Raw genomic sequence first — 27,359 nt, forward strand, 5'->3', positions numbered from 1 at the left:
AAGTGTAACCAAGGATATGAGAGCTTCAAAGCTTTTAAGTGAAGTTGAAAGACTGAATATACAATATTTTGATTTTTAAGTATTAGTATTGACTTTTGGGGAAACATACAGACCAAACCCCCCCCCCTTTTTTTTTTCTGGCCCATGGTATACCAGTTGTACTCCCTGTTTTAGGTAGCAGTTGAATTTTTTCACTGTGCTTCACGAAAAGATGCAGTTCATCTTCCCTCATTCCATTTTACTTGGGAGCTCTCAATAGTATGGTAGAGGTTCAGAAAAGAACAAGAAGCCCTGCGGTCCTGATCCAGCATATCAAATCAGACTGAACTCTAGTTCATCTTGCAAAATTTCAGTTATTTCCTTTAAAGTTGAACCTTTCAGGCTTTATCACAACATAGCCTGGCATTAGTAGCCACACTTTCCATGCGGAATATGAGTATGGCTCCTTTTATGGAAAAGTAACTTCCTGATGATATAATCAAATATCTAAAATGCCCTAAGTGATCATTATAGAGAAGAAACATTTCATGAATCCTTTCACAAAGGGAAAAGGCCTTTTGTAAAGTGACAACTCATGTCTAATATACGCAGTTAACAGTGAGCCTTTCTCAAAGCAAGATGCCCCTTAGCTATGTAGGCATCTTCTCCCTGCATTTACTAACCTACCACTTCCTCACTCTCTGACAAACTGTTTGCCAGTAAGTACAAGGAACGTTGTAGTAAGAAATTCATTCTAAGTGTTTTGAGTAGCCAAGATTCTGAAGTTAGTGCTAGGGAAATTCTGATGATTCTATTTTCTCTGCGTAGGCTCCCTTTACCACAGACACATATCAACAAATCTCTCTTTCTCTTCATTCCTAGCGCTACTGCCTTATCCTGAATCCCCAACCTGTATAGGAAACCCTCATGTGGGATCGCCTAACCTGCTTCCCAAATTATGAGCAAGCTCAGAACATTCCCAGCCCCTTGACTTCAACTGCTGCTAGTCCCATCTTATGTTGTCTGATCTTCACATTCAAAGTGAAGAACTGGTTGGGTTCAAACTAAGAAGGTTACAAAGAACTACACTTGTACTTTGGGTGCCTAGAAAAAGTTACAGTCACATAAATATTTCCTGTTCTGGCTATCTCTATCCTTGCGAAGTGTATACATGACACAGTCCAAATAAAATGACTTTCACCTTCTCAGTCAGGGAAATGTCCCTGGAAGGATCCTGCTGAGATGGAAAGTGGCAGCTGAAAACAGAAGACAATAGAAAAGCCAGGTGTCATGTGGTTGATGACAATTCTGCCCTCTGATTATAGGATACATGTTTCCCTTTTAATGTGACTGCCTGGGCTGAATCAAAGAATACTGGCTGAATCTCAGGATCTAGATCCACAGTTTTCAATGTAAACAGCCATCATTAGATAATATCTTTCAAAGATAATTTTATAAAATGGACCCCAAAACCACAAAGGTACTTTTCACACCACAGCTTTCTTCCATGAGTTCACTGCTGTCGAAGTTTTCTATCTACCTAATAGCAACTCTACTCTGTAAATAACACAGAAATTGCTGGACAAAATCCCATTAAGTGACTTTGAAAACAGTTCAAAGCTTTCTGACCAGAGAGACACTGAGGGAGAGAGACAGAGTTCATAAAAAATTACAACATTAAATGAACATTTTGCAACAGGAAAAACATGTTGAATCAAGACAATCAATAATCCAAGATCAAAGAGAATTCAGTTTTCAGAGTAAACCAAAGAAAATCATGTTGCTCTTTCAATTTAACACTAGCTATTAAAAATGCATAATTGATGTAACATGCTAAGAAAACAAGTGAAGATTATGATATTGCAGCCCCACAGAGGTCTCATAAGCAAGCTTGTCTTATCACCCACACAGAGGCTAGTAGTGGTTCCTAGGGAGTCACTTTCTAAAGGGAAGGCAGGAGGCAGAGCTAATATGACATAGGATTGTTTTTTATCTAAAGTTTTGTGACTTAATTTTCCAAATGACCACCTCTTACAGCAGGCAGGATAGAGATAGATTCCAATTTCCCATCCCTGCTCATATGAGGCCCTTCATAATTCTACTTATTAACATATTTGTCTCTCAAAGCAGCTTCACTGCCTTATTTTCCCCCATCCTCCCCCTCTATCTACTCAAAAGTATACCATCATATTTCTTACATTTCTTCTGAGTGACTCTCCTGACTGGCTATGCTGTCTCTGGCCACTACCATCTCCCCCCTTACTCCACCTCCTTTAAAATACCAAATTCTCTATTTCCCCATGAAACCTAAAACCTGTTCTCATATGCTGGACTCCAAGGAGCAATATGTGAACCATGAAATTCCAGATGTTCAAGCCGGATTTAGAAAAGGCAGAGGAACCAGAGATCAAATTGCCAACATCCACTGGATCATCAAAAAAGCAAGAGAGTTCCAGAAAAACATCTCTTTCTGCTTTATTGACTATGCCAAAGCCTTCGACTATGTGGATCACAATAAACTGTGGAAAATTCTGAAAGAGATGGAATACCAGACCACCTGATCTGCCTCTTAAGAAATCTGTATGCAGGTCAGGAAGCAACAGTTAGAACTGGACATGGAACAAAGGACTGGTTCCAAATAGGAAAAGGAGTATGTCAAGGCTGTATATTGTCACCCTGCTTACTTAACTTCTACGCAGAGTACATCATGAGAAATGCTGGGCTGGATGAAGCACAAGCTGGAATCAAGATTGCCGAGAGAAATATCAATAACCTCAGTTATGCAGATGATACCACCCTTATGGCAGAAAGTGAAGAAGAACTAAAGAGCCTCTTGATGAAAGTGAAAGAGGAGAGTGAAAAAGTTGGCTTAAAGCTCAACATGCAGAAAACAAAGATCATGGCATCTGGTCCCATCACTTCATGGCAAGTAGATGGGGAAACAGTGGAAAGAGTGGCTGACTTCATTTTCTTGGGCTCCAAAATCACTGCAGATGGTGATTGCAGCCATGAAGTTAAACGACACTTACTCCTTAGAAGGAAACTTATGACCAACCTAGACAACATATTAAAAAGCAGAGACATTACTTTGCCAACAAAGGTCCATCTAGTCAAGGCTATGGTTTTTCCAGTAGTAATGTATGGATGTGAGAGTTGCACTATAAAGAAAGCTGAGCACCGAAGAACTGATGCTTTTGAACTGTGGTGTTTGAGAAGACTTTTGAGAGTCCCTTCAGAGATCCAACCAGTCCATCCTAAAGGAGATCAGTCCTGGGTGTTCGTTGGAAGGACTGATATTGAAGCCGAAACTCCAATACTTTGGCTACCTGATACGAAGATCTGACTGATCTGAAAAGACCCTGATGCTGGGAACGATTGAATGCAGGAGAAGAAGGGGACGACAGGATGAGAAGGTTGGATGGCATCACCGACTCAATGGAGATGAGTCTGAGTAGACTCCGGGAGTTGGTGATATATAGGGAGGCCTGGCGCACTGGGGCCCATGGGGTCACAAAGAGTTGGACAAGACTGAGCGACTGAACTGAACTGAACTGAACTGAAGAAGCTCTGAAGAAGCTCCTCGTTTCTTTCGGTATAGCTACAGAATTCTTCAGTACCCTTCAATAACCTGCCTGAGATCTGCTAAGCCCTAGCATTCTGCCTGGCAATTGTAGTTTAGCTTCTTTCCTCAAAATGTAAAGGACAAGAGCCAAAGTTCACTGCAAGTCATATGTTTTTAAGAAGTATTGCCTACAGTTCTATGGAGGAATAAAGAGCAGGCTTTTCACTGACAGTTTTCAGGATGGAGCTTACAAAATTGTGGTGTAATAAAAAGAACCTTAAATTTGAAATTAAAATATCTGTTTTCAGGTCTACTTTTTAACTATAAGACCTTGAGTAAGTGAACAAACTGCTGAGTCAGATTCTTCATTAATGAATTTGGATCAGTAATTCCTGCCCTAAGAGATTACTTAGAGAATAGATGGTAGACTAGTGGAAAATTTTATCTATACATTACTTACTATTTTATTTTATAGTAAAATATTTTTTATAGATAAAAATCTAGAGTATAAAAATCTATCACTTTATAAAGTAAGTGATTTTATAGATAAAATCAGTTTTATCTATACATTAATAGACATTACTTGTAATATATATTATATACATTTATCTTTTTTTCTTATTTTTACATTGAACCTAATTTATCTTAAACAATAAGCCTATATAGAGATAAAGGACAATCTCGGGAAATACAGATGATTGATGATCTTCTTGTCAAGAGACCTTCAAGAATGGCAGTCTGTCATGCTCATCAATTTGATTTTGGCCAGAATTGATGTATCCAGGGAGGCTGATTGATGCCAAGGAAACTCATGAACAACTGATGTATAAACCAAAATACCACTCCCTTTTTCAGTTTGTAGTTACATGGTAAGCTGAATTAATAATAAAAGAGTCACTTGGCAATTATGAGATTAGATTAAAGGGAACTTAGCTCATTATATGGAGAAGGAAATGGCAACCCACTGCACTAGTATTGCCTGGAAAATCCCATGGACAGAGGAGCTTGGTAGGCTACAGTCCATGGGGTCTCAAAGAGTCGGACACGACTGAGCGATTACACTTACTTATCTCCTCTTTTGATGATACACCCTAGATTTTGTAATATCACTAATTAAGCTACAGATAAGTCACTATTCTCTGAGTCTGGGGTATATTAAGTCTCCTTCCATTATGTATTGATTTAAATTTTCCAACTGTTACAGTTCTAGGGGTGCCCCACTGGAATAATCTAAGGCTGCTATCAGGTACCCTTGAGTTGGCTGAATAGGCCAAGTGATTAGCCTGGATTTCTTATGCTCTTTTAGCCCCACTGGGCATATTATATTGCATATAAATTATAGTCATTTATTCAATTAAGTAGGAAAAATGGATAAGCTAATTTCCCCTGCCTGCCTTCTATTGGGTTATGTTCTACCAAGGTTAAATGAAATAGTTACATCCTGCAAGCTCATTAGATTTTATTTGATTCTGAGAATAATTTTATGATTCTGTTCTCCTATAGAAGAATAGGGCCTGTGGCCTAGGAAGTATTAGATGGCAATCTTCCTAAGCCAAAAGATAATTTCACAGAAACAACAAAATATTGGATATGAACCCAGGAAAAGGCAACTGTAATAGTTTCCTGAAATACACTTCAAGCAAAAGTATACATGTGAGATATAGATGTGTTTTAATCAAAGTGCCAGAGACTATCCTTTTTCAGATAAACATCACTTTCAACAGTAAAATTTCTCAAATATTTAGAAGGGAATTAATTTGATAAAAATTGATTGACACAAATGTATCAAGAACACATCTACTTATTGCACTTATCAAAAATCTTTTGTAAAGAAAAACGCAATGGCCTGTACATTTTAGACACTAGAAATATTGGAAGTTCCTCAGTATTGATGATTTAAGTACCTTTTCTGGTTTATTTGTTCCAGATTTAATCTACAAAATTGAGCTTGCAGGAGGCCTGGGAGCAATCTTCCTCCTCCTTGTACTGCTTGTGGTCATCTACAAATGCTACAATATTGAATTAATGCTCTTCTACCGACAGCATTTTGGAGGTGATGAAATTGCAGATGGTAAGCTATCTTTTGTTGTTCAAGTTCAATTAAAAAGCATGAATTTGTGAGTATGTAATAGAATATCCCTATTCCTAGGAGATACATGATGAAAAATTTAAAGTTAAGAGGCTATGACTAATGCAATTTACACTCAAATAATTCAGAAAAAAAATGCTTTTAATCTATCAAGAAAGAGAGCAAAGGTAATAAAATACTAACAATAGATGAACCTGGGTAAGGAATATATGGGTGTTCTTTAAAATCGTTTTATTTCTTGAAATTATTTTTAAAAAATAGTTTAACAAGGAGATAGTTGGTCAGGAGATCAACCAATGCTGTCAAAGCCCTTTCCCTTACTAAGAAACAAATTAAGAACCAATTTCATTTTTTTCTCTAGAAAATTCAAATTTGGGTACAGATCATATTTAGCTCTTTCTGGCATCCAAGAAAACCAAAATTATTTAAGAAACATATTAATAGCCATAGAGATGCTCGATTTAAAGCTAATAGCACATCTGGACCCGCATATTTTGTGTGATTTTGTAACACAATTCTCAAAGGTGACTTCAAAGGAAAAATATTCTGACTGTAGCTTATAATTTTCTTATGTTTTCCATTCATGGCTTGTGGAAATCTTATAAATGAGATATTAGCAAAACGTTGTACTGAGCCCTTTTCTTTGAACATTCAAAAATAAGTTAATTTTTCAAGAGAACAGACTACCATACTTCCCAATGAAAACTAATAAGAAATCATGACATATCACTCCTTATGCATAGTCTTCACCAGCAAACTACTATAAGCCTTGGGAAATGTGTGTATGGAATGCCCAAGGTAAGCCAAGATAAAAAAGAAGTCCAATTGTAAGTCATTACTTTAAAAAGCCAAATTTAAATCTTAGTTTTCATTGTACTAGAATAATGAAAGTTAGAGCTTTTGTTTTGTTTTGAGATCCTCGAAGGAGAAGAGTTTATGATTTTGTTTTATTTTTATAGTGATAGGAGAAGGGCAGAGAGGTGATGGTAACATCAAAATTTTTGAGGAAGCTTTGATATTGGTCTTATTGTTACTATCATATGAGCAATGATATGAGTATGTTCTAATTGACTCGTATATTTTTTGCAGTAAATTAGAGAAATGCTGTTTGATGAATACATGTGCATGCTTATTATCAAAGAACTGTAATGATTGTAGCAACCTATTTAAAAGTATCACAGGCCCTTATTCAGATATATCTTTAAAATGAGAACTTAGAGCCTGTTCTGACCATGATTATAGGCTCCAACAATATGTATGAAAATGTAGCCAGTTACCTTCAGTTTCTGTATACAATAATTAATACTGGAAAATCTGACTCTTTAAACTGTATGCATAAAATAATGAGATGAAATATGCTATTGGGGAAATTTTCACTGTTTTCCAAGTGCCAACGAATGGCTAGATGGGGATGGCAATTAAGAGTGATAAAGATGCATTGTCTATATGAAAGTACATGAAAGGGAGTCTACTGTGATTATTTGCTTTAGGTCATGATTACAAGCAATTTGTTAAAACTTTCTGTAAGTGAAGTGATATAATTTATTAAGTTCATCTGAAATAATTACTTTCATCATCCATATCCAATAATCCAAACTAACTGATCAGTTGTAGTACATATTTGTAAGATTAAATTCATGCTAATATCATAGGTTGCATCCATATCTTCAGTATTGCCCAAGTGACCGAAGATGACAAGTAATCTAGAGCATTTTGGTTAGAGAAGTGAGTGTATTGATTCCAAACCAATTATTTTAGGGAAAAAATGCAATGGTGGGGGACTTCAAGGGTTTTCAGCTGGAAGGAAAATTAAAATAGTTTACATGGAACTTGGACCTTAAACACACAATTGCTGTACTAGTTGAATGGAATGCTAAAACATCAGCAGGTATACAGTGAGGATGAATAAATGAATATTAAAGGCCTTTTAGATAGATCCAGTTTCATGATGCCAAATATCAGCTAGATAGCCTATTGAATTTTTCATTTCTTTATTTAAATATTTTGACATCACAAAGACACACCATAGTTTTACCCATGTGCCTTTTGTTCATGGTTTCTGTTTGATTCATATCCATAGTAGCATTTCCTGAAAGTCATTATAACACCCGTGGCAGATTCATGTCAATGTATGCAATACCAATACAGTATTGTAAAGAAAAATAAAGTAAAACTTAAAATTAAAAAAATTGTAATGCCATATTTTTAATAAAATAAAATCTACTTTGACTTCTTAAACATCTTTGATATAATTAATTTCATTTCAATTCATCAATGCTTGCCTATTTGACCTTTGAATTATGCAGTCATTAAATGCTTACCAAGTATCTACTGTGTACCAAGCACCATGAATGATGTATTTACTTACATATTAAATATATTCTTCATCTGGATTAATCCTATACATACACACAGTGGTAGTATAGTAAGCACTGGGGACATAGTAATCCACAAAATTCCACAGTCTTTGCACTTTAGAAGCTAAAGGATTTAGTACTGTGTTTAGCAGAGGCCCAGAAGAACTGCATTGTAAACACAGACCACTTGCTGATGGTGAACAGGATTAAAATGAAATTTTCAAATGGGAAGGAGAGTGTGACAGAAGAAAAATTCTTCCACAGACAGTTTGGTTTCCTTCGTCATAACTTCTCTCTTCATTGGGAATGACCAGCCCTCTCCTTTATAATGCATTGTGGTGTTTTCTGGCTTCTCAGATAAGCATAGTCAGCAGGATTGAATAAAGAGGAAGGCTCATTAGCCTCACATAACAAAGGGGTGTTGCTGAAAGGCCATTCGGTTTTAAAACAATTTTTAGGATTTGCTGTTAAGCTTTATTTGCATCGTATCGTATCATTGATATTGCTTTCTCTGTCTGCTCCTCTTTGTGAGCAACAGCTGTGGCTATTCATGAGGTTTTCTTGGCTGTCTACATAGAGCTGAAGTGCAGTTTTTAAAAAGTGGCCTGTGTCACTGCTTGCTCACTAGCTGGCATCCTAGGCCTTCGGGGACATCTGACATAGTGGCTTTGAGAGCTCTCTTCCTGCTCTTGCCATTGACCATAAGCTCTTCACCTTTAGTTCATCTTAAAGGGACATAACTGAAACCAGGAGCAACCATTTCCCCAAGAATGATGTATTTCTAGAATGGTATGTACAATCTGTTATCCAGACATGTTGAGGGTTAACACAAAGACGTCCACGTTCTTTGTCATAACTTGACTTGAGATATAGCAATATTTTTCTGAAAAAAAAAAGTCTTGATCCCTGGGAGAAGGAAGTAGCAATCCACTCCAGTATTCTTGCCTGGGAAACCTCATGGACAGAGGAGCCTGGTGGGCTACAGTCCATAGGGTCTCAAAGAATTGGACATGGCTTAGTAACTAAACAACAAAAACACCACCTATATTAGTATATAGATGAAGCAAATAAGGATAGGACCAAAAATATGGAGATTAGGCATAGCTGGAGTGCAAATCATCATAGTCTGGACAAACAATGGGTTAAGAGTCTAGAAGTTCTGGCCAGATGGGTAAAAGAGTCAGGTAGTCATAGCGGATGGCTAGCTCATAGTAGATGCCCAACAAAAAACATTGTTGAATGAATTAATAAGTAGTTGAATTTCGAGAGGTTTGTGAGTTAGAGTTATCAAAGTCAGAGGAAACTAGGGTCTAGTCTGACATTATGGAGTTTGAGGCAGCAACACCATCTATCAAGAAAGATGAAATATATTCTGCTCGTAGAAATGGATCTGTTTGTCCTTTGGCCTATTTTATTCTTCCAGCTGTGTATCATCGGCAACTCTCAGTCCCAGGTGAGTAATTATAGCTGGAGACAGTCAAGGGCCTGCAGGTGCATCCTGAGCCTGATTGGAACAGGGGCAGAGGTGCTAGGATTACCAGGAGGTTCTTACATTAGCATTGCTTGTGAACATTCTCGCTTCCAAGTGGTGTTTTATGCATAACAGTGGAATGTGCCTCATTTGTAAGCCAAGTGATCTCAACTACTGGGGCAGTCCTCCATGTGTGTGTGTTCCTAAGCAATCAAGTAACCCAACCAAGGCTCACACGAGTCTTTTCTAGCTAGAGAACAGGCTAAAAGGAAGCCTCCTGGCTTCAAGCACCATCTTAACATAAATAACCAGAGTTCCTTTCATGTGGGGGTAGTGAAGCCTGGAACCTTACTAGAATTAGAACAATATAATCCTGACTCGGTTATCACTACAATAGTCATAGGGGTCCTGTGTGCTTCTTACCATAGGGTATTTGTTGTTATTGTTTGGTCTCTAAATCAGGTCCAACACTTTTGCAACCCCATGGACCATAGCCCGCAAGGCTCCTCTGTCCATAGGATTCTCCAGGCAAGAATACTGGAGTGGGTTGCCATTTCCCTCTCCAGGGGATCTCCCCAATCCAGGGATTGAACCCAAGTCTTCTACACTGGCAGGCAAATTCTTTACCACTGAGCCACCTTGGAACACATAGGATATTTATATCTCCTTATGTGCCTATCATGTATACCTCTTTCAGCAGTTAGAACCAAATTATAAATGGTATAAGGAAAATGAGTGGCTGCTTCATTCTGTAAGGTATATTTTGGTCAGGTTTTAACTATAGTCTAATCAGGTCTGTTTTAATGGAAAATATTTCTATGCTTTAGAAACAAAATCTGAAATTTGTTCTGGTCTTTTAAAATTATTTGCAAGTAACTAGGTTTAATAGTTACTAAATACTAATAGTTCCATATGAGTCTAGACTCACCACATGAAAAATTTTTCTATAAATAAGGGAATTTTATTTTTTAATATAAATTTATTTATTTTAATTGGAGGTTAATTACTTTACAATATTGTATTGGTTTTGCAGAGGTTCAGGATGGGGAACACGTATAAATAAAGGAATTTTAAAAACCACTATAAATGGAAGAAAAAAATAAAAAATAAAAAAATATAAACCACTATAACTTTTTCGGTGTGTCCCTTCTAAAACCAGCGGGGACTTTGAGGGGCTGTATTCATTAATAAAATCAGGGAAAAACTCTGTGTGTGTATACACACGCATACACATACACATTTTCTCTTTGGGGAGACTGGCTCTGAGCCAATACAGCAAAGGAAGAAAAAATACATTCTTAAAGCAGTTAACTCTGACTAAACGGGTGAAGGAAAAACCTAATTTGGCAATATTGGAAGGATGTATATTTTTCAACAAAGGCCTCTTTGGAAGTTTGTATCAAATTAGTTGGCCATGGATTGAACAAGAATAACAGGCAATGCACTTGTATAAAGCCCAGCTGCTGTCTCTAATATTGGGTAATGAACTGCATTTTGTATATGAGGATGACGACAGTAACCAACTGGACGCATGGCAGGCGTTGCTAGTAGAGTCTCCAGGAGTGAGGCTGGATTATTTCGATCTTCCACACTTCAGGCCCAGCCTCTTTTGGATCTCTTACACATATTTGTGCAAACAAGGTACAGTCTGTGACCAAGTAACAGAGCCAAGCCAACTTGCACAGCAAGAGTTAGGAGTCATGATCTTGGTCTATGTAGTCCTTCATTCAAACACACTGAGCTAATCACAACAAAAGTGACAAATAATTCTCTTTTATTCTGTGAAAACTATATGTTGCCCATTGCATAGCAATTTCAATTCATATCCCGTGACTATAACTGGATTGTGTTGAAATGTATTAGGTTTCTTACGGCATGGCATATGACTTATTTTTTCTAATTGTTAATGATGGTTATTAATTAAACTGCTTATTCTAACCTGTTAATTATTACAGATATTTAGTCCCGAAAGAGAGCCTGCTAATCATACATACAACCCTTTTGTTTTTCTTTGTATCTAAGACAACAAGGAATATGATGCCTATCTCTCTTACACAAAAGTGGACCAAGATACTTTAGACTGTGACAACCCTGAAGAAGAGCAATTTGCTCTTGAAATACTGCCAGATGTGCTGGAAAAACACTATGGATATAAACTATTCATCCCAGAAAGGGACCTAATTCCAAGTGGAAGTAAGTACTTTTGAGTTCTGTATTTTAAAAGTTTGGTTTCACTTAAGAAGTTATATGGAGACTTCAAATGTCAGAGCCAAGTATTTAGATTTTTCTTACAGGAGATTTTATTAAATTCAAAATTTTCCCCAATGCCTGTGTTATGACTTTCTAGCATCCAAAAATTTTTAAAGGCACTCTCACCTATATTTTAGGTATGGATTTAAAATTGTGATTTAATTGTATATTTTATTATATTGCCTTAGTGCTCTTAGAAAAGTGAAGATCCTTTAAAGTTGCATAAGTCAGATCATTTTTTTGCATTTCAGATTTTCAATGCATTTCAGTTCCAAAACTGATCTGTCATTGTGTTTCTACTTATACCTACAATCACTGTCACTAATAACTCTGAATTTAAGACTTGATACTCATTTCCAGATTTACAGAAAAATCCACTTAAAAAAAAAACATAACTGAAAGACACATGTACCCAAATGTTCACTGCAGCACTATTTACAAAAGCTAGCACATGGAAGCAACCTCGATGTCCATCAATAGATGAATGGAAAAAGAAGCTGTGGTACATATACACAATGGAATATTGGCCATTAAAAGGAATACATTTGACTCAGTTCTAATATGGTAGATATTATACAGAGTGAAGTAAGTCAGAAAGAGAAAAACAAATATCATATATTAACTCATATACATGGAATCTAGAAAGACGGTACTGATGAACCTATCTGCTTGGCAGCATTGGAGATGCAGACATAGAGGACAGACTTGTGGACACAGAGGGGGAAGGAGAGAGTGGGACAAATTTAGAGAGTAACATTGAAACATATATATGACCACGCGTCAAATCAGATAGGCAGTGGAAATTTGCTGTATGATGCAGGGACACACCCAAGATGGGTGGGATAGGGTGGGAGGTGGGAGGGAGGTCAAAGGGGAGAGGGCATACAGATACCTATGGCTGATTCATGTTGACGTTTGGAAGAAACCAACACAAGGTTGTAAAGCAATTATCCTCCAATTAAAAAATAAATAAATAAAATTTTAAAATATGTATGAGGCCATGGGGCATGGCACCTCACTGTGTATTTAAATTCTTTTTAAGAAGTTCTAGACTATGGGGAGGGCTTGAGTGCCACTTTTCAGTTATGCTACATATTGAAAGTTATATTTGAGCTTTCAGAATAAATTCAGGTTCAAGTAAAAAATATACTTTTTTCCTTTTACTGTTCAGAGTATTGTACATGGTAGTATAAGATAAATACAGAAAAGATATGGCCCGTACCCTCAAAGAGCTTAAAATGTCATTGCAGGAAACTAAAAGTGCTAGAATTAGTTTGCATGTGTATATGAACATCCCTGGGAAAAGGAAAGTAAACTGTAACCATAAATCAGAATATGGTAATTTATACACAAGGGATAACAAAATTAAAAAGCTTATATTTTCAGTACTTGACTGTATATGGAATATTTTTAGATACATTGTTTCACTCCATCCTTAAGAGCAGGCACTATTATCTTCATCTTACAGATGAGGAAATAAGACCTGAAAGAAGTCCAGTATCAGTCAGCTGGCAAATGGTAGAGATGAAATTAGAACCTAGATCTATTTGGTTCTCTCTCCTCTAGATCATTATTTATTCCTCAGTAATGTTAATTCCAGTGACCAGAAGTCCACCATGATCACTAACTGGCAAGAAACAAATTGAAACAACTGAGTTTTGGTTGTTCATCACTTTTTCTCAGTGTGCATATATTTCTATATATGTTTGGGTTTGCACGTGAGTATGCACACTTACACATTCATGGGAAGAAACCAGACAATATTTACTGGTACACTACTTTCAACAAATGTGAGACTTCCTCAGATTTCTTGCCTTAGTCCTCACCTCTTTTCTTACTGTAATTGCCTTCATGTTCATGACTTGAAATGCCAGTTCTGCATTGATTGAGCCCCAAGGAACATGCTGATACCTCAGAGTTATTTTTGATTCTTTGGTATCTCTCTCCCAAATCCAGTGTCCATTTGTATCTTTTCCATGATGACTTCCACCATTCTAGTATAGGCCCTAATCAACTCATTCCTCAATGTCTATTACTCCTTGCCTTGCCTATTTTTCCTCTCATCCATCTAGTCCCACTAATATGTATACCTCCTTCATCATGTCTCTCCCCTTTTCAACTATCTTACATACTTCACCATTTCTTACAGGATTAAATCTACTAACCCTTAGGTAAACACTTCTACAGTCTAGTGCCAGCTCAGATTTATCTCCTAAATTTTTCTCCTGCCATTTCCCTTACCCATTTCCCTTACCCATTCCCATACTCTAGCCAAACTATGCCTTTCATGTACATGGTATGTCCTTGCAATGCTTTTGTTCATGTTAGTCTTCTATACCTTTACAAATCCTATTTATCCTCTCCATATCACTGCCTCTGTGAAAACTCCATAATGATTTCTCTAACTCTAGAGTACATGGTGTATAATCACTTGCTTGACTATAAATTTTGTATTCCTGTGATATTTTGTATTGTTTTTATATGTAGCTTTATACGTATGTATGTCTTATCTTCTCAGTGAGATCATAAGCTCCATGAGGGCAAGGACTGTCTCTCATTCATCTATATACCCCTGTTATAATCTAACAGAATACCTGAGCTCAGTAGATGCTAAATAGATGCTTGCTGATTTTTTTAATAGTGTTGGTATAAGATAAGAGGAAATGAAATAAATAAAAGTTTTAATATTTTCATGACAGTATCTTGAAAGGCCTTTAAAACAAGTGAATAAGAAAGCTAAAAAGGAGCTTTCTGCTGAAAGAAAATGTAATTCACAGGAATACTCTCAGTCCTAATGTGTATTTTTTTCAGATATTAGAAAGAATACCTACAAGAGGTTGAGGTTTATCATTAGTGAAGTATCAAAAATATCCCTTTAGTATTTTTTGTTCAATTCATTAGATTACTATGTATTTTTTTTGCATTTTTTGCCAAGAGCATCTCGTTAACTATCAAAATTCTGCAACATCAATTTTTAGATAGTGTCCTAAATTGTACTCAGATAATAGCATTACCAAAGTGGAATTTATATTCTATGCCGAGTCACCTTCAGTAGGATTCAGTGTGGATTCAATTTCTGCCTTATTGTATTACAAATTTGTTGGCACCACAATAGACAGTCTTTATCAACCCCACTAAGTGACTTAAAAATGTCACCCTTCATGTCTGAACATGTCAACTTTGATTATGTTTCTTCTGACCCAGAAAGCAATACTTCAACACTGTGCACATCAGGAAAAGAAATAGGGACAACTTGGAACACAGGTGAACCACTTTACCTGAGGCTCAATCGAGGACGCTTGCTTATTATATAAAGCAGCACCTAGTGTGCATGGGTCCAACTGAGACCCATGAGACCCAGTGTGAGATCATGAGAGCAAGAGAGATACATCTGCAAATTGTGTTTTCTTCATTCTCTCAGTTTATTTTGATAACTTGACAGGTCAATGGAATCAACATGCTGTGTTAATTTAGCCAAACAGGTGGTAGAATAGTTTATACCTCAATGAGTCAGCTAATTGACTGGCGAGATTGATTAGTTGTTTTGGTGTATCATACACAGGCCTGAATGTCCTCCTTGACCATGGGATGTGAGGCTTATACAAGTCGTACTTCCTGGCATGAAAGTACAAGATTTTAATTGAGGACTGTAATAGACAACATAAAGGATAATAGGAGATTGTTGCCTTATTTATCCTGGCATTTAAAGAACGTAATATAAAAATACCCAAGATGATGTTATTAGGATGAAGAGAGATTTTATAGTCCATAGAAGATCATTTTAATTTTTTGAGATGATACAACAATTAAACTAAGCAGGGAGTTGGATCCTGGGTACTCAGTGGTACATAGGAAGGCTGCTTTTACAAGTAAGGGACAACTATGCAGTTTTCAGATGCAACCACTGGAGGGTGTTTGATTTTAATCCTTCCTTCCTGAATGAGAAAATTCATGTTCTCTGAATTCCGATTTGCGAGTGTAACCTGCAGAAGTTCTTAAAAAGGCCCTTTGACAATTTTTCCTTTCCATCAACATTTCAGAGCTGGCTGAGCAGTCACCATGTCACGATTAACGAGTTTTTCCTTGGCATTTTTAGCACGCGTTCAGGAAGTCAATGAAGTATATGAATAATATACTTGATTTACACATGAATGACAGAGTAGAACATTTTGGACTTAGTGTATATGTGTTATTAAAGAAGCTTCTATGGTCTGTAGTCACAGCCATTGGTACAGATCTAACAGGTTATGCTATATAAATATAGCCACATTCCTGTGGGGGGGCACTAGTTACAATATTATAAGCTGTGTTTGTCCCTCACATCTCATTTAAAACATGTTGCCCCAAGACTGCTCCTTCCTCTAAAAACCAGCACTGAGGCCTTTGAGGATTATAAAAGCAGACTTCATAATATCATTCTTGACCTACAACAATAATTTTCTATGAATCAAACTAATGAATTTTTTTACACAAACCCATTCATGTTTAACACCTTCATTTTTGATGTATCTTCAGTTTCTTTTTCACCACCCTCATGCTATTTCAAGTCAACCTCATCAACACACAAATCTCTCCAATGCATATGGTTTCAAAAGTACGTGAATGTGTCTCCCTTACCTTATCTCCCCCTCCCCCTCCCTCGCTCCTCCCCACCTCCCACACACGTGACCATGAGTTCTCAGGAAGCTTGAATGTAAAGATGTCGCTTTCCAAGGTGAGGTGTATGTAATTGTACCCTCCTCGCATGCCCTACTAGGGAAGTGTCCCTTGGCCATCGTGAACCATCACAGATGGGAAGATCTGGCACAAATATTTTTCCTAAATGCTAAAACTAGAAGTCTTTAGATCTGGACATTATTTTCCTGGCAGTGACCTACCTTTCCATTCTTGAGCCTGTGACCAGAATCTTCCTTATGTTTTCTCAGGTTTGGTGCCTGAATGTGGCAAGAATTCCTACTTTCCAGTAAAAGTTTGGTCTGTCTCTTCCCAGGCTAGAAACATCTGTAGTAGAATAGCAAAAGCAACTTTGTTGCCAACAGGCATCTGAATGTCAGAAGTGACAGGCAACCGAAAGAAAGCCAGATAGAAAACACCCTACTCAAACTGCCTAGAGACACAAACTTGAGAAGTAGAGATTTTCTCACCCGTGCAGCTGCTGGGTTTTGTGGTGTAAAGTACTATACACAGAGCACATTGTGTTCATGGGGCCTAGTGGATCCTTTAGGAATGAACAGATGTGCTCTGAAGCTGACATGTGACCAACAGAACCCAGCTGTGCAGTTGAGATTCTGAGATTGGGGACATTTTTGGATGAGTACCATTTAGGCTTTTGAGTCCATCTTATCTCTGTTTCTGCAGAGCTTAGAAAACATAAAAATATAAAAGTTTTTTAACTGATCAAATGGAGAAAATAGCATTCTAAGACTAAAAGTAGAAGCAACCAAATCCTGTAGCTTTTGTTTGCCTTTTAAGAGAAAGTGAGCAGGATCCTTAAGGGTACATGTGAAATACTTAAAAACAATTATAAACTGAGCTAGTTCTGGCTGAAGCTTTAGAAAAATCTATAGATGATTAAGTGGACATGAAAGAGAAAAAAGCCTTTCAAAAGCTTTTAGCTGTTTCCTCTTCTACCCATAGGAAGACTATGGGGATCTCTATGTGAGTTATTCCTGCATTATTTCACCAGAGAAAGACATTAGTGAATGAAAAATATTATCAGGCATATGGTTGATCAGCCACGTCTGTTGAAATTATATTTAGGAATTTGGCTTCAAATATCAAATTGTCTTTCCATTTTTTTTCATGCCCAATTTTCTGTTTCTCTCACTTAAAAATCCTAGGACTCCTTCAGTAATTTAAGGTGAAAATGATTATGTCTGATTACATTCTTGCATTTTCTAGACCTTCCTCACTATTCGAATCTTCAGTTTTTTAATGGCCATGTGATTGTGCTGACATTGAAATGACAAATGACTGGAGAATACATCTGGTGTCAGATGATCCCTAGTCGCTTCTGAAGTGAGGCATGCAAAAAAATTTTTGTACATGGATTTGTAACTACTCATTGCCAATAGTTTCTCTAATAGCTGGACATATTGGACATCATTCAAGCAAATTGTCCTTGGGGAGTAATAAAATCCTTTTCCAGGCAATCTGATGTCTGTGACCTAAAAAGTGTGAGGCGGGGGTGAAATACACAATCATAGAAATTTAACACATTGTATACAATTTACTCACATGGAATAAAATTATATATGCCCACCAACCCCTTCATGTTAGAGTCTAGAGAGAGAGAACTGTAAACTGTATCCAATATGATCAGCAAAGTACTGTGGTCAATGGACTGAGGTTTTTCATTCAAAGTTTGAGGTAAAGGAAGCCTCTGTTGTGTAGAATTTGAAACAGAGCACCTACTTTTGGGGAAGCAGAGATAACAGACACCTTAAAAAAAGAGTTGAAGACCAAGATAAAATTATCTTAAGTACCAAAGGAACCACAGAAAATACTATATAAGCAGAAAGTTGTCTTTTTCCATATTTATCAAGACTGCACTGATTCGAATGACAAATCTACAGATTTTAGGGCATGAGGGTAAAAAAGAAAAGGAGGGGAAGGACATTTTGCAGACTCTCTTTGTTTGCTAGTCTCCACATTTTCTTTCTTTCAGTATTCTCTGAAGGTGTTCCATTACCTACCTCTATTCTCAGTGAAGAGGTAAAGAGAAAAGCATAACAATTCAGAAATATGGACAACATTCCAGAGTAGATTCTGCCCACCATCATCCCTTCCTGTCCATCCATTGATGAAATGCAAAAGCAAAGGATTCATTACCAAAAATGCAGCTTCCAAAGTCAAAACTAAATACATCATGGTTTCCTGCACTCACAAGGACTCAACAAATCCATGTTAACTGTTGATCAGCTTACAAAGCAAAATCAATTAGAACCCTTACAATAGTCAATAGAAAACAAGAATCCTGCCAAAAATAATTTTATCCCTATGAACTATGAGCTATCAAGTCAAGGACTTGGAGGAGGGGGCAGGGAAGGTTTTTGTAGGGCAAGTAATATTACACACTGTTTAGAAAGCCCCCTGCTCCCCTCACACACACCTGGCTAAATAAAAAAATTTGTAGCCTCAATCTCTGTGGCAGACAACACAGACAGATTCTTACATCTGCCAGAGGCAGAAGCAAGACCCGAAAGTTTTCACATCAGCCAAGATAAAGAGTGAGGTTGTCAACCTGTGTAACTCTTTCAATAAGTTAGTATTAAGCATCATTATTTTAAATGTAGGTAGTATTTTCAGTGAGACTACATTATAAAGTACCTCACTGTATGCCTCTGTTTATACCAGAGGTCTAATAACTTTTTCCAAATATATAGAGCTGAATAATGCATTTTGTTCTTTGATACATGTGAAACCTGTATTATTTTTGCTGGTTTCTCCCCACCAGTTACAGGAGTGGATCCATCTCAGTGACAGTCAGAAACTGTCTTGTTTTTAAGTTTTGATATATGAATCTATAGATTTAATAAATGTCATTGCTGACAGCTATTTGTTATGTAGTATTCACTAAAATTAGTAGAATATTATCAATTTTGACACATCCTATCTCACCCTAATGATTTGTCTGTTTAACTGATTTTGGATATACATAGCTGTGAGTATAAGCCTACCAAGCTTCTATTGTTTGAAACTAAGTAATAAATTATGCTTTTACCTATAGACTAAGTACTTGTCTTTTAATTTTTAATATGCCTACTACCCCCGATAATGATTCTGACATAAGCAGCAGTGTCAGCACAAAAATAATTTATAATTAATTAGTTTGATAAATCAAATGGATAGTAGGTAGTAGCAAGACCACATAGAAATTTATGCATAAGAGTGTTTTCTCCTTGTGCTTCTGCCTATATCCAGAGTAGATTTAAAGCCTGGCATTTAGGAGTACTGAGTTCTTTGGGAAAAGTATACACACCCCATTAAAAGAAACTTCTTGGGGCTGCCATTATATTCTTCCTGATTCTATTTTGTACTTTTATTTCTTCTTTCAGTTTACTTTTTTGCTTTGATTATAAGTGTCCTGTTTTCAACTTTTGTAGATTGAATTCGACTTTTCTAAATACACTGGAATTTTGGTTTATACAACTGCCCATTTTTTTCTTTACAAAATTGTGAAGATCACAAATAGGTTAAGTGTAATAGCTTTGTTTCATATCTACTGTGGTTTCATAGCCTTGTTTAGAGAAGCAGAAGGCTGTCAGACACAGCCACCCATAGTTTATTCTGTCATTGTTAAGTTACTTCAAAATTTGCAAAGAAATAATGTTCTTTCATTTAAGGGATGTTTTATATTTTTACGTGGAAAAAATAGTCTTTTAAGGGATTCCTGCTACTTGGTTGCTAAATTTGCCTGAACAAGTCAGGGCAAGATTCAGCAAGTATTTGTGTGTGCTGTGAATTTAGGAATTAAAAAAAAAATTTTTTCTTCATTATCTCTTCATGGTAAGAAACTTTTTTAAATGGCTCCTGAAGGATTCTAGCATGTCTCACACGAAACCACAGCCCTACCATGGCAAACACCACTGCCTGTCAGGGACTACACTAGCTGAGGGCCAGCAATGCCTTAATTTGATACCTGTTTTCTGCTTAGTTTATTTGGAACTTTTCCAAACCTAAATATCCCGATTGGTCTCTAATTTAGGGGTGGCAACCTTTCTCTGTAAAGGCTCACAGAATAAATATTTTAGGCTTTGTGGGTCATATATGGTCTCTGTTGCATCATATTCTAATTTTTTTTTAACCCTGTAAAATGTTTTAAAAAATCATTCTTAGCTCACAGGCCATACAAAAACAGGGCATGGTCCTAATGGATCAGGCTCCACTTCACAGTCATTGGATGCAGACATGCAACTCCAGGGGTTGGGGAAAATTCTTTTGTACACTTAATGCATAGGAACCAGCAACAACTCCCTGGATAAAGATTAGCGAGTAAAAAATATTGTTAACTCTACCTGTTGGGTCCCTTGCTAATTTAGTATTCCTTTCATGATGTCTAGTTCCTTGTTTGTTTTTCCCAAAGACAAAGATACAGAAAGCAAAGATTAAGGAAGGAAGGGAGAAACAGGGCAAAGAGAGGTAAGCAAAAGAGGAAGGGAGAGTAAGAAGGGGAATTGACAAAAAAGGCAAAGAGGGAGGTAAAAGGACAGGAGAGACAGGACAGGAAAAGGAAAGAAAATGAAAGGGTGAAAGAAAGAGGAGCAAATGGGTGAGAAAAAGAAAAAACATAGAAAAACAGAGAGAGCAGGCCAGAATATGGAAGTGAGGGCCCAGTTTCTCCTTCTTTTCTTTAGAGCCAGACAGCTCTTAGAGGCACCTCCCCAACTGCTTTCAAATATTGAGATTGCTGCCCAGCCACTGATCAGCATCCCAAGAAGTGAAATGTGGGCTTCACATCTGAAAACTTCCACTTGGTTTTTCACCAAGTGAAATGGAACACGAAATTCGGGGCCCAAGAAAGTGGCTTGTGTTTTCTTTGGGACACTTGGGCTGTGTCTACCCAGGGAAAATTTAGATGTACTGACTGACTGACTCCAGGGCATATGATTAATGTATATATAGGGCAAACCAGGATAATTCAGACCTTTTTTTCTTCCAGAGCAGGTTTTCAGCTGGAATTATCTGGATGGTTGCCTCAACTCTCCACTAGGCTTTGCCAGGATAAGCAGAGCCAGTGTAGTATGCTGGAGAAAGGGACCACTCCCTCTCTCCAAGGTTCCCTTCAACACTCACACCCCGTGCAGCTGAGTGTAGTGGGATTCCTCTTGACAGGCATTCCTTCTGGGGGCAAATGCAAGTTCTGCCTAATTAATCTCAAAGAAGCCCCTCAAGCCCTAAATGTTGCATTCTGCTTAACTGTCAAATAGCAAAGTATAATAGACAAGTGAAGGGGAAGAACCATATTAATGGGGCAAAAATTGTATCCTGTTCCCTCCCCCAAAAGAGAAAAAGGATAATAAAGCCAAAACTTGTGTCTATGTGCGAGTGTGCTCAGTTATTTCTGGGGACTCTTTGCGACCCCATGGACTGTAGCCCCCGAGGCTCCTCTGTCCATGGGATTTTCCAGGCAAGAATACTAGAGTAGGTTGCCATTTCCTTCCCTAGGGGTTCTTCCAAACCCAGGGATTGAATCCTCGCCTCTTGCGTCTCCTGCATTGGCAGGCAGGTTCCTTACCACTGAGCCACCTGGGAAGCCCACAGTCAAAGCCCATGACATCCCAATCAAATTTATTAGTGTGTGAGTGTATTGTTTCTCTTATGACTGTGAATGCTTGAGCTGTCATTTTCTTTAAGGAGATAGAAATCTGTATAGCTTTACCTTTGTTTTTTAAAGTATAGTTAAAAAGTAAATTAAGCTACATCCCAACACATAGAAATAGTGTTGTTTATATAGGTATCATTTCTGTGACAAATGTGCTATGACAAAGTTTGTACAGAGAAATTTTTAAGAATTAAATGTAAAGCTACAATTAATGAGGGCAGAATACTACTTGGGATAACCCCTCAGGAAATCATTTTGTAAAGAATTCTGTAAAAATAACAATGAACTCATACATAATCTGGTAAAATTGTGTTTTCATGGACTCCTGCACTTATACCATGATTCTGGCTTGGGTTTTTGCTTTGTTTGGAGGAAAGGTGAAAAGAATAATGGGAAAGATGCATGATAGTTTATTTTACTGTATCTTACAGATTCAACTTCTAATGATGAAGCTTCCCACATAACTTCTTTCTTTTTGGGAGCAGAAAGAAAGGAAGAAAATGAAGAGTCAGAGCTGTTGATACATTGGGATAATATTTTTCCACTCTGTTGAAACTTTCTACCTTTCCTTCCATTGTTTCACCAGTTCTCCAAATGACAGAGTGATAAATTCCCCATTGCTACTTATGTGGTGTTTTTGTTTTGTTTTCATTTTTGCTTTGTGCAGATTTCAATGCTGTTTTTTAAAAACTTAACCTCTAAAATAAAATTCTGAAGGGGTTAATTTTAATAAAATTCTTCAGGGGTTCCCTTCCCACTTAGAAGTTGCCTTATCACCTCACATACAGTCTCTGTAACTAGTGCATGAGAAAGTCCTGTAATGTATTAAGTCAAAAGCAAAACAGCAGTTAACAACAATCTGTTAAATGGGCAATTCTCTGTGTGCCTCTCAAAAAGTTGTTTATCTGTAGGGTGTAGAGAGAGTTTGCTCTTTTTCACTTGTGAAAGTGTTCTTGCTGCCAAACGGTAGAAAGAAAACCCTGGGAAAGAGAAATCATCTGTAAAAATATGCATCTGTAAAATAAGTTTCTCTTTTCAAGTGACTTGCACTGAACTGCTTGGTGGCCCCACATTATGTACTGGGCGTGACAGCCTGAAAGCGGTCTGTGACCTTGGGCAGATTTGTAGTGACAAATGTTGCTATGCTTCTGTAAGCACTGCTTCTGCTAGAGGGCACTGTACATTAGACAAGGCCTCGTGCTCTGCTTAGTAAAGACAGCTCGCTCTTACAGCACCTGTGTCCAAGTCTCCATTTGTTAACACATGTGTGTGTTTCCCTTTTTGGCGGATAAGGCTTTGGGAAGCCTGGTTGCAAAAGGATTATCCCATGGGATAAACAAACCTAGAGTTAGTTGAGTGCGTTTCTACTGGGAAAAGACCATAACTTATTCACCTTACTTTCAGAATTTTCCCACAAAGTGGAGCAAAGACTTCTCAGCTGATAGACTCCTTCTCCTATACTGATCATTCCACACCATCCCCCATTCTCCAACTCCACCCCTCACTCCTCCTCTAAACAAAGAGCAGCTGGTTCAAATTAAACTCATGGGCACACACACACCACTTCCCTATCTCCATATTTGAAGAACAAAATGGAGACTCTAAGGTTGCAAATAACAGAAAATATTCTGAGAAACAAGCTATGATTTTAGGAGAGATTTTCCACCATCTCTCTCATAATTATCTTTGAAGTATAATGTAATACATATAAATTATGTACATAGACCCCCTTAGTTGTTTAGTAGTTGGAAACTGGAGGAAAAGCAAACCAAAGCCATAAATACAGTGACCTTCATTAAAAGGCTCCATTTCTCTCTTCATCAACCCGCAGATTGTTCACTTAGAGTACTAGCCTGAAGGCTTGTCTTGAATTCAATGATTCAGTAAATAAAAATAACTGAAATACACCTAAGCTCTGAAGAAGTCAGTTTATATTAGCTAAAACACTGTAAGTAATGGTGAGGGGAAAGAAAAGTATTAGAATTTTTTATTTTTATTTTTTTTTGGTAATGAGCTTTCTGAGTGTGCACTACAAGAAAAGAAAAGATGATGTACCTTAGTGAAAGACTGGATCTTTGCTATACTAGAATGCAAACCTACTGCTTTAAAGACTGGGAATGTCTTTGTTTTACTCTTTCTCTCTTTCTGTGATTTGTAGCCTACGTTGAAGATCTCACAAGATGTGTTGAGCAAAGCAGAAGACTTATTATCGTGCTAACTCCAGACTATATTCTCAGACGAGGATGGAGTATTTTCGAATTGGAAAGCAGACTCCATAATATGCTAGTCAGTGGAGAAATCAAAGTGATTTTGATTGAATGTACAGAATTAAAAGGAAAGGTGAATTGCCAGGAGGTGGAATCACTAAAACGCAGCATCAAAGTTCTGTCCCTGATCAAGTGGAAGGGACCCAAGAGCAGCAAATTAAATTCTAAGTTTTGGAAGCACTTAGTATATGAAATGCCCACCAAGAGAAAAGAAATGCTTTCTCGGTGCCATGTTCTGGACTCTGCAGAACAAGGACTCTTTGGAGAGCTCCAGCCTATACCCTCTATTGCCATGACCAATACCTCGGCCTCTCTGGTGTCATCTCAAGCTGATCTCCCAGATTTCCACCATTCAGATTCGATGCAAATGAGGCATTGTTGCAGAGGTTATAAACAGGAGATGCCAACCACCACCTTGCCAGTACCTTCCTTAGGCAACCACCACACTTACTGTAACCTGCCTCTGACACTACTCAATGGACAGCTACCCCTTAACAACACCCTGAAAGATAACCAGGAATTTCATAGGAACAGTTCCCTGCTACCTTTATCATCCAAAGAGTATAGCTTCACCAGCGATATTTGGTAGTGGAAAATCTGTAGTCTTCTGAACAGCTATGTGTGCATACAAAATTTCTCCTATACCAAGCAAAAAGTACACCTAATAACATTGAGGTGCTGAAAAAGTGTTCAAAGAAAACCGCACAGAAATCACTTTTGTATCTAATTTTTGTTTACATTTCCAGAATAGTGGGGGGGATAGAAGGACCTGCTTTTGTAGTATAGTACCTTGTTCCAATGTACAGTTTTGATTTCTTCCTTAAAAGAAAAACATTTTAAATTCTATTGTTTTAGAGTAGATTTTATGATACTGCTTAGACTGCAAGTTTGGTAGGTAAGCTATATTCTCCATATTTATGAATATTTCAGTATTCACATAGTATTTGAAAGAAGAAAAAATTAAAGACTTTAATTGAATTTGAAAATTCTGAACTAAGTTTAAGAGGAAACGAGAACTTCTATAGAGTAACTGAAAATCAGGAGTTATCAAGAAAGAAGTGTTGAAACATCCCAACTGGAAGATTGTATGTAGAGAAAGATCAGTTAAGAGAAAAATGTGGTTGATACGTTTAGAACTTCTTCAACATAATGGACAACTTCTGTATACTAAATCAACAGTGCATGATGACAGCTTTTAGTTTTATTAGGCAAGCACATTTTCTGTAGGCAAACTGGTAGGTAGGTAAACAACGTGCATTTCTTAAGCAAATGAATAGATAGGCTGTTAGCTCTTTTAGAATGACGTTGAACAAACCTTACAGCTTTTTACCCTATTAACAAAGTTTTACAAATTTGAAAACACATTTTAAGTTAGGCATTTTATTGTTTGCTAACAAATTCAGATTTGGATTTTTTTCCAAATGATCTCTTGACTTGCTATAAGTTTTACATGAAGATGCTCACATCTTCCTTTTTTGCAATACCGTTGGAGTCTGAATTTAAATAAATATTGACTGCAAGTGTCAGCACTAGAAAACAAGTGACAACAATATTCACAGATGAAGTGCTAAATGATTCAAGTTTACTAGTGGTCGAGAAGCAATTGCAATGATTCTCATCTGAAAGGTAGTTGTGAAACTGACTGTTCTGAATATACACAGTGTCTGCTTGGCCATGTGTGCAAGGCTCCTTCAGAAGTATCTCTGTTCTTGGTGCTTCAAAGAGTATATTTTATAGACTAAACTTCTTTACCCTCACATTGTGACTGTGATTGTACCATATCAGAAAATCCCTGTGAATATTCTAAAATCTTATGGATTTGCTGTAAGGAATGTGCCCCTATTCTAGTATTTATTGTGAATTACTTCTTTGTGTTATTTCCAATGAACTTTGGTGTGCTGTCCACAAAGATTACTGTGGGGGTCAATTAATTAAGGTTCATTCTGGCATTTTGCGTATGGTTCTTACATCATGTTTGGGGGCAAATATAAACAAGGACAAGTGTACACAGTGTGTAAAAATTAAGAATTTTCCCAGTCCTGGTAACTGTGAAACACAAATGTTTAAGAGAACATTAGGTAATATGTTTTTATTAGTTATTTCAACCTCTTTACCTGATTGATTCCCTATAATCCATGGGTTTTGTTCAGAGTACTTGTTTTTCTGTTGCTTATCTATATCCAGATGCTCGGAAAATGCATTATGCACAAACAGTATATGAAACCTTAGGAGTGATATATGTTCATTTCACACTGGGACAATTAGTTGCTCCTTTAAAAAGTAATGTTCAACACATAGGTGTTTCATAGATACATTTTTTTCCACTGAGAAAGGTGATTTTGCTTCTGTAGAAACTATAGGTATTTCAAAATGGAAATTTATCAATTCTGAACTGTTTGCCAAGTGTTACAAAGTTGTATTTACTCTCATTGTTCTTTATTAATATGTGTAGTTACTAAGTTAATAACCTGCATGAAATAGTATATGTTTAAGTGACCAATTGTACTTTTTATTATTTTGTTTTTCACAGAAGTCTAGATTAATTCAAATAGAATGTTCAGTGGTATTTTTAAACTAATAGTTCTGTATTGAGCATGCCAGTTCTGAAAATATAACATGGGTCTCTCTGCTTCCTTTATTTACAATGATTAAACGTGGGTAGCAATTTGAGTTGGCTGGCCACAATGTGTCCTTTCACTACAAGTAGGTACTCAAAAACAGAGCATTCACACTTGTGTTAGGGAACTTGACAAGAACCCTTTTCTACCATTTTCAGGAACCAATGTGTACACTATCTATAAAAATTTATTTCTAGATGGCAATTCAAAATTCAATTTTCATCCGAGAATTTTTAAAAGATATAACCCTTATTGGCATAATAAGTATTTAGTCTAGAACATGCTGCATTCTTCCAATTGTTTTCACAGTGGGAAACTTTTTCTTTTCATTTTTCCACTGAAATGGATTTTGGAAATTTAGAAAAATACTGCTGCAACTAGTTTCTATGCATTCATAACAAATTTATAAAGCTCATCCTTCAACAGTATACATAATTTTTAA

At 36.9% G+C, this 27,359-nt stretch overlaps 1 protein-coding gene across 1 annotated transcript in view; it reads left to right on the top strand.

The window, feature by feature from the left end:
• The window catches only part of IL1RAPL2 (interleukin 1 receptor accessory protein like 2), a 1,188,406-nt gene extending 1,161,437 nt beyond the window's left edge, over window positions 1-26,969 (top strand). Inside the window, exons 9-11 of the mRNA XM_060407601.1 lie at window positions 5,469-5,612; window positions 11,481-11,651; window positions 24,191-26,969. Of these exons, the coding sequence (XP_060263584.1) occupies window positions 5,469-5,612; window positions 11,481-11,651; window positions 24,191-24,888 (1,013 nt within the window). The 3' untranslated portion in view covers window positions 24,889-26,969. The remainder of the gene's footprint in view (window positions 1-5,468; window positions 5,613-11,480; window positions 11,652-24,190) is intronic.
• The last annotated feature ends 390 nt before the right edge of the window (window positions 26,970-27,359 follow it).

This window comes from Ovis aries, chromosome X, assembly GCF_016772045.2.
Source record: "Ovis aries strain OAR_USU_Benz2616 breed Rambouillet chromosome X, ARS-UI_Ramb_v3.0, whole genome shotgun sequence".
Classification (NCBI taxonomy): domain Eukaryota; kingdom Metazoa; phylum Chordata; class Mammalia; order Artiodactyla; family Bovidae; genus Ovis; species Ovis aries.